This window comes from Ascidiella aspersa, chromosome 3 (assembly GCF_963924565.1).
Source record: "Ascidiella aspersa chromosome 3, kaAscAspe10.2, whole genome shotgun sequence".
Taxonomy (NCBI): domain Eukaryota; kingdom Metazoa; phylum Chordata; class Ascidiacea; order Phlebobranchia; family Ascidiidae; genus Ascidiella; species Ascidiella aspersa.
The window spans coordinates 27,474,520-27,482,911 of NC_139449.1; the positions used below are offsets into that span (position 1 = coordinate 27,474,520).

The 8,392-nt window shown below is 36.1% G+C and overlaps 1 protein-coding gene across 1 annotated transcript; it reads left to right on the forward strand.

The window, feature by feature from the left end:
• Window positions 1–1,902: 1,902 nt before the first annotated feature.
• LOC146161280 (multiple inositol polyphosphate phosphatase 1-like) lies at window positions 1,903–6,423 on the forward strand. Its single transcript, XM_083385652.1, has 9 exons — window positions 1,903–2,031; window positions 2,112–2,238; window positions 2,319–2,429; window positions 2,546–2,669; window positions 2,857–2,963; window positions 3,259–3,368; window positions 3,844–3,986; window positions 4,737–4,868; window positions 5,670–6,423. The coding sequence occupies exons 1-9, from the start codon at window positions 1,999–2,001 to the stop codon at window positions 5,932–5,934; spliced, it is 1,152 nt and encodes a 383-aa protein (XP_083241778.1). The 5' UTR covers window positions 1,903–1,998; the 3' UTR covers window positions 5,935–6,423.
• Window positions 6,424–8,392: the final 1,969 nt, after the last annotated feature.

The following is an 8,392-nucleotide window of genomic DNA, read 5'->3' on the forward strand; positions in this document are numbered from 1 at the left end:
TATTTACTTGAACAGTTCCGGACCTTTCCGGCTTACTTTTACCACTGCTCTGAATAGAAAAAGCTTCAATTTTAGAGATAACATTTGTTTTTTGAAGTTTGCAATTCGATTTTTGGGCCACGATCGGTTGATCAGAGGCGAACTCAGCAATACGCGAGTCACAAGGCCATAGAGTGTTTGCATGTAGAGCGTATATAGCGCTTTGATTTAAGCGTACCAAAAATATCATCCGATCCGTTAGAAATTATAGTGCATTTCTAAGCAAAAAGGTCTACGACAATTAGTGCATCCAAAGGATCAAAAAGTCCGACTTTTAGACTTTGAGTTCTCGGACAATGCACTAATTTGAATTAACAATGTGCTTAAAATAATTAAGTTTAATAATACTTGACCCACTTAAACCCAAACGCAAACCAGCACCGGAACCCAAATAATGTGCGTTGAATTTATATTTACATAAACGCTTTAGGCCCCAATATCTTATTTTGTGACGTAACAATCCTATATACCATGGACGAGAAACTAGGTCTATAGCAGTGATTCTCAACCGCGGCTCTCAACTGTACATTTTGCGGCTCTCTAACCGAGTGAAAAATTAGTTAGAAGTAGCAGAATTGCAACAAAGTAAGTAAGAGAAATGAAGAATTAATGAATTGTATCAGCAAGGATCTCGAGTACGAAGTACTAATGTTACCGGGCTACTTCCATCCGGCTCTTTAAAATAATTTTGTGGTTTGTTACGTCACAATAAATTTAGTCCTGATCGACAAGCTATGGCAAACAGTGTTAATTAGTTAACCCAGGCTAGCGTAATGTATATTTGATGTTTTCTTGTTGCTTTCTTAATATTTTTTAATTATATACCTACTGTTGTTTTTTATGCGGCTCCTTGCAAACATTAGGTTTGAAATGCGGCTCTTGCTCTAAAAAAGGTTGAGAATCACTGGTCTATAGTCTAGAGTTTTTGCTGGTCTAGAGTCTAGAGTTTTCTGTTATTGGATGCCCTAATCGTAGACCTTTTTGCTTAGAAATGCACTAATTTCTAACTGATCGGATGAAAATATTATTATCTGAATAAAGTTTAATATATTCTAAAGAAAGAAAATACCAAAACCTTTTTATACTATTCTAATTCTAAACAACACAGTTTTCTCTGCAAGCTTTTCACCCTTATGATTTACGACGCTTGCTTTTTTAATTGTTACCACGAGGGTTGTGTGGCGTATTCTGGTGTAGCCTGCTTGCTTTGGTGGAACCCTAAAGTGTTGAAACAAAACGTTAAAAGGCAGTAGCACGTATTTGTAGGTATTAGGTAATACTATTACTGAATCATGCTGCGACCATAAAAATACCGGAAGATAATATTATATCGTAAACGTAATGCACAGGGTGTTAAATCAATGATACTATAAATAATTTCACAGTTAAGTTAAATCGTGAATGATAGGATGGCTAAACGCTACAATGGTTCCTATTTCTAATTTTAATGAATATTACCCACGCCCAAGCACAAATGTTTTGACGCGGTATTCAGGAGGTATTATCTGTTTATTCTCCTTAACTATCCAGCCTATATTCTCAGATTACCTGTGATAAGTTTTTATGTGAGTATGCAGATAAGGTTTTACACCTGGTTAATGTTTATCTTTGGAATTAGTCTGTTGGATCAAATATCACGGTAAGTTCAAAATTTTAAATAATTAATTTTGTTTCTTTAAATTATATTGTATTTTATTGCAGCTCAGAGGAAGATGTCTCAGAAGTATCATTTGGAACCAAAACTTCATATAATAATAAATTAAAACTAGATGGACACTCTCCAATTTCTTGGAATATTGTATGATAGTCTGTTGTAATATGAATTATTCCATTAGGCTAAAATGTATTGTTTTTTAGCCACAGGGTTATTCAACAATATATCTTGACATAGTTTTTCGTCATGGAACAAGATACCCAAATCCAGACAAGCTGAAACAATGGAAACATCACATATCCCCAATGAATGGGCCATTTATTGAAAATTCGAAAAAGGTAAAAACTTTATTATTGTTTTAATCACCATTTAACTAGTATAAAGTTGGCTCATCACTTTTGTTTTAAAATTTCTACAGCTTTGGGAACTACATTTTGCAGACCACAATGCATATAAACTTCATCACGTGGGAATGAATGAATTAAGTCAAATTTCAACAAGAGTATTTCATACTGCTTTCTTGTCATGGTCCCAAAATGTCACTGGTGAACTACCAACTTAGAAAATTGCATTTGCCAATAAACCTTATTTACTCTTTTGGGTAAATTCAACTTTTTTCTTCTAGTTCAACTTGAGGCAATGACAAGTCCGAAAATCCGGTCAAAGGATAGTGCATGTTCTTTTATTTACACTCTCAAGAAGGAAATGAAAAAGTTTGATAGTCAAAATTCTAAAGGTAGTTGATTAAAAGGAAAGTCACCATTTTTTTGTAATGAAAATATGTTTTATTGTTTATTATAGAGATTAATGGTTTTATATCAGACTTAATATATAGTTGGTAATATGGAACAGGTTCACTCTCATTCAGGTGGAAAAAAAGTTCAACAGATGTACATAATAATGATTCTTGGAGTTGTTCAGGGGTCCCAGTCGAAATAAATTCATCCCTGTTAAGATCATATGACTCATGTCAAAGGTTTCTATGAACTAATTAATACACATAACCTATATGAGTGCTAAATAAATACAAATTGTTTATTGAATATTTGAAATGATTTTTGGATGCAGTATAAATTCTACTAACCAATCTGCTAATAAAACACAAATAATGTTATTAATTTGTGACAACTTATGACTACCAACAATCAAATGTGTGATGTTAGGTACAAATTAACTGTGAAAAGAAATTCTTCATCAGACAGCGAGGTCAAAAAATTCACAAATTCGATTCATGCGATGAAAGTAGTGAGAAGACTTTCCGTATTGCTTGGTAACTTATTTTTGTATCACATATTTTCTATCATTTTTAGAGTAATAAATTGTTGGCAATATCAAAGGGCAGAAAAGGATTGGGTTTATGTAATATTAACGATGGTTTTATAATTCGATTTTCAGCTAATAAGCTAAATTTATACCTGCTTTTCAAAATAATATACAGTTATATATTTTTTAATAGGCAATAGACATTTTCTTATATTTTTAAATGTTTTTACACACGATGTCGCCCGTGATCTGTTATGTGGTTATGAACGCGATACCCGCTAAAACCAACATCTACTCTTCAGATTATAACCTAACGTGGAGCGAAGTTGAGTCTCTTTATCAAATCTGCGCTTTCCAGTATGCACTCTACAACTATAAAACTTTATGTGACATCTTCAAATATTCCCGACAGGTACTTGAATTAATAAACGAACGGCAACAACGATTAAACGTTGGTGGGTCATGAAAAAGCGACTTGCAAAACACGCTTTAAGTAGGCCGATAAAACTAGTTTACAGGTTATATTACTGGACAAACAATGTAATTTGTAGTGAGGTTCAGACTGCAGCCTATTTACCGCTCTAATTTCTGCGTAACTTTCACGTTTGAATCAAGTCTGCTGTAAACTATATACGTAAAATATTTCTGATTACTATACAAAACATTATACCTTTTGGCTTACAGGTGTTCTCTCTAGAAATTAAACTTACAAACTCGATCTATTTTTTTGTTAATTTGAACAACAGTGAGTTACACATATGTTTAAATTGATTAATAAAACATCTATTTAACTTGTCGTTGATTTAGCGGTGAGTGAAAATCGTAATTTTTCCGGTGTGTAGATGCACTGTACTTTGTTATTTATCGGGCTTCTCGTTTAAATGCAGGTGATGGAGTACCACGGAGACTTAAAGCATTATTATAAGACCGGTTATGGGTATGACATCAACTACAAGCTCTCTTGTCCTTTGCTAAGCGACATAGTGGCTAGGATGGACGCTGTAGCAAATGGCACAGCAGATATTGCAAGGTTTCTAACATACGTTTTACAATATGTCACGTCGTAAAAACACCGTGTTAATAGTTGGTTAAACATGTTACAGTTTATTTTTTGCCTGGGGCGACAAAAATATTCTTTAAAAACAGTAAATGTCAATAAAAAAAAGGCGAGTCTATTGCAGGTTAACATCGCATCGGATCCAATACCTGATTCAAAGTGATAACAATTGCTATAGGTGTTACTCAAATACTAAATTTATTTTTTTCATTTTAGCCTTGTTGCGATTTCATGTTAGTTTTCTACTTTGAAACATATTTTTTGTTTAGAAAAAAACATTTAAAGTTAAAGGTGTTCTAACGGTAAACCCTTTTCGACTCAATTATCTGCAAAAGATTTTTTGAACGTTTCAATTTTGCCTATTTTACTTTATTATTGACGCCATTTGGTATCGTAACTGGTAGTCGTACTTTTGCCTAATATCGGATATCGTTAAAAGAGGTTTCCAACAGAAATTCGGTGTTTACATCTAATGTGCCTTTTGTCAATAAATCTAATTCACCTTCTGTTCGGTAAATTAAAAAGTTCGGTAATTAGAAAAAAAAAATTGAGCTACTTCAATCGCCCTGTCAAACAGGACTACATAGGCCTACCATTTTTCTTGCTGAATAATGTATCATAGAAATGATATAAAGCCGTTCTCGCGGCGCCGACCTCAATACATAACGTTAGCCCAGGGTCAAAAAACATTCAAGTTTTCTTTTAAATGGCGTTTATTTACAGCCCGGTGGGCGTGTTCCGATTCGGGCATGCCGAGACCGTTATCCCGCTGCTGTGTGCGCTTGGGCTGTACAAGGACAGTGTTCCCCTAACGTCGGACAGCTACCACACACACGCTAACAAGCGGCTATTCAGGTAAGGTTGCGCGATTGGTCAATGTTTAGCAGTCACGTCTAGTGTAGTTCGCGTCTTGCGACTGCTGGTGTAATAACTAAACCCGTGTGCTAAGTACACTTACAGTGTTAAATTAAGGGTTTTGCGCTGTGCGCTTGTTGTCTGTTGTCCGACAATGGTTGCGATGCTTCGCCTGCTGGCTTTCGCCTTTAAACCGACAATCTTGGGTCGAGCTATTTTTTAGGGGTCTAATAAAGTTTCTTGGTTTTTAAGAAACCTGATAAAACCTAACCATAACGTCTGATAAGACACACCCAGCACAGCACCCTATCTCTAAAATCCGATATTTTATTATATAGTTTAAATTCGGATGGTGATATTATTTGTAATTTTGTGTAAATCAAATTGTTTTTGTTTTAGTGTAAATCAGGGGTACTAACACCGGGTTCCGTGGACTAGCTTAGGAGCCTGCCCAAAAGGGGGAAGAACGGCACTACTGGTAAAAAATCGACTTGAAACTAAGTCAGCATATGTCAAAAAGAGGCATGAGCTTTTATATTTGGAACAACATATTTAACAGAAGGCAATTAAGATAAATTTGCCAGTTAACTTAATTTCCATATAAATCCGTTAGTATTTTTTCTGGGACATGAGGAATAAGCCCGGTTGATAGTAAACATACATTCTCGTGTGTAAGAATAATTGGCTCATATACATATAACAGCCCACGCACGAGCGAAACCTAAGTTTCGCTGAGTCGCGGTTCGGCGCCGACGTTTTCCGCTTTTCAAGCTGCGACGCTGCTTGTGTTTTTTGTTTCAGAACGGGCTCGTTCAGTCCCTTCGCCGCTAACGTCATGTTCGTCCTTTACCGGCCCACGCATACCAACGTCGGCGATAGCGGTCGGATCAAGTTTTCGCTTGTTGTGAACGAGCGTGTTGTGCAAATCCCGGGCCTCGGCTGCCACTATTGCGATTATGTCGAAGTAAGGAGTGCGATTTTGAAGGAGTACGCTGCGCTAGATTGTTCGTCCGTTTGTAGTGTTCGCCGCTCCAGCACGAATGCCAACGACAAACAAGAGCTATAAAGCATCGCGTATTCTCTTTTAAATGAAAGTTGTTTTTTAATGAGAAGCTATGAATATGTTGCTGCTAGGCCCTGTGTCAATTGTAAGGTTTTTCTTCCGGCAATATCTTTTATTAAATGTAACGACGTTTCGATAATTTATGCGGAAAATCTTCTATCAGGGCGAAAAAATGTATAAAGCAGCCAAACAATAAAGAAAAAACACTATGGAAGTAATGATTTACTGTTTCACATTCAATAGGCTGTGCTTTCCAACTAACAATGGAATACCTTTGCCTCGCTCGCGAGACGAGTCTTACCTTATAAACGCTAGCGTATATTGCCAAACACTTGTGTGTCACAGTTTACAATAATATGTTTGTCAAACAGTTCAAAAATGCTGCTTTCACCGAAAGTCTGTGTTAAATTCGCCTTACATTTCATAAAGAGCAACACACTAAATCACGTGTGTAGACCAAACTCTACGATTCTTATCATTACCTTACCCACATATTGCCTATTTATAGAATTTGTTTTGTCGTTTTTTACTTTTGTTGTTTGTTATTTAAAACTTTTAACGTTTTTTTTTAATTTTGCCTTTCTAAAAATATATACACTGCCCTGGAAAATGTTGTGTGGTTTTAGTCAAGCGAAGTGTCTGTAAGTTTTACCAAAACCATAATATTTATATGGGCCGAAAATTTATTTTCGGGACATATCTTGTTTTTGCCGTTATTATATGGGCCGAAAATTTATTTTCGGGACATATCTTGTTTTTGCCGTTATTATATGGGCCGAAAATTTATTTTCGGGACATATCTTGTTTTTGCCGTTATTATATGGGCCGAAAATTTATTTTCGGGACATATCTTGTTATATGGGCCGAAAATTTATTTTCGGGACATATCTTGTTTTTGCCGTTATTATATGGGCCGAAAATTTATTTTCGGGACATATCTTGTTTTTGCCGTTATTCTTTTTTGGTTTCCTATGGTTTCCTATGGTTTCCTATGGTTTCCTATGGTTTGTTTCAGACCGACTTTTGTCCGAAGCTTTATAGAAAAAGTAGACATCGTAGAACCTTCAAATTTTCAGACATGGCGTAGAGTGGTATGTAGGTGCTTTGTAAAAGTTTATGAGGCTGCACTCCCAGGGGCCTTTGCTTGGGGGGTAAAAACCTGAAATATTGCGTTTTAGCACTTTGTAGCTAACGACAGCCATCTAGCAGCAGAAAAACTTTCATACAGAATTCGTTCATATTCGCTTGCTTTGTCCAGCTCGCGTCGCGACGAGGCGGCTGCTGGCATCCCTGCTGCGCCCTATTGTCCCGCGCGTGCAACATTTGTGTTAGAAGTGGCTTGCCTAGTAAAACTATGCACATGCGACTTGCCTTTCATAAAGAGGCCTCTCTAAGTAAAAAAACCTATTGCTCTTACAACACAAAATATTTTACCACCGCAAATTTAAATGCGAATCCTACAGGCAGTGTACACATCTCTGTTAGCACATGTTGTAATTGTTGCACCATTCAAACATATCAACACCAGGTCTAAGCAAATATAATTATACAAGGGCCGCAACAACAAAAAGCTTAAGTTTAACGCATTCTTAACGACGACGTTACAAAGCTACGTCATAACATGGCGTCATAAATAAATAAATCTTGCGTTTATTGGATTTAAATTGGCAAAACTTTCAATATAAAACGTGGCTTATTAGGCACATAAACGTGTTTGCATATTGCTCAAAACTACAGATTTAAACTCTGTTTCAACAGTGATTGCTCAGACCAAGGCATGGTAAAAATTTACACAGTAAAAGTTGGAAAAAGTATAGCAAACCATAGACGTTAAATCATTTAGAGAGAATGAAAATATTGACTTTTTAAACATGCTAGCTGACCAAAATGTAATAACATGGCCGTAAGCATTATCTACGTAAATTTTTATTGATCAAATGTATGTTTCGATCATTTGCCAAAATCTACGCCATATTTGAACCCCCTTCGCTTCAAAGCCATAAGTTATTATATTATTATACACAAATTGTGTGTAGATATGTTGGATTGGAGTAAGATACAGAACAGGTGCAAATAGCAAATATTCTCCAAATACGATGTTTCCAATATTCTCCAAATCGTATTTCATCGTATTGTCGCGGTAATACACAAAGAGGTAAGGCCGTGAATAAAGTTTCACCCACCGTACAATTAACGGAGGGAAGCATTTCGAGTAGGGATGTTCAAGGCAGAATATCGGCGACACATTTATAATGCTTGCTTTAAATGCGGCGTCAGCATTTTTTGGGGCGACCAATTACTTCGCGATAAGCTTCGCCTAATAATTAAGTGTCAATAGGGTGTATTTACCGCCGCAAGTTTAAATGCGAAATCTTAAGGCAGTCTACGCCTCTCTGTTAGCACCTGTTGTGCATCTTGCTCCAACCAGCATACCAACATCAGGCCTAAACTTATCTAGCAA

Bases quoted from the DNA above. Each gene is read 5' to 3' on its own strand.
- LOC146161280 (XM_083385652.1), top strand. From the start codon at position 1,999: ATGAATGGGCCATTTATTGAAAATTCGAAAAAG. The intron at 2,239-2,318 runs GTGAACTACCAA...TTTTTCTTCTAG, and splicing joins ATGGTCCCAAAATGTCACTG to TTCAACTTGAGGCAATGACA. The intron at 3,369-3,843 runs GTACTTGAATTA...GTTTAAATGCAG, and splicing joins TCTTCAAATATTCCCGACAG to GTGATGGAGTACCACGGAGA.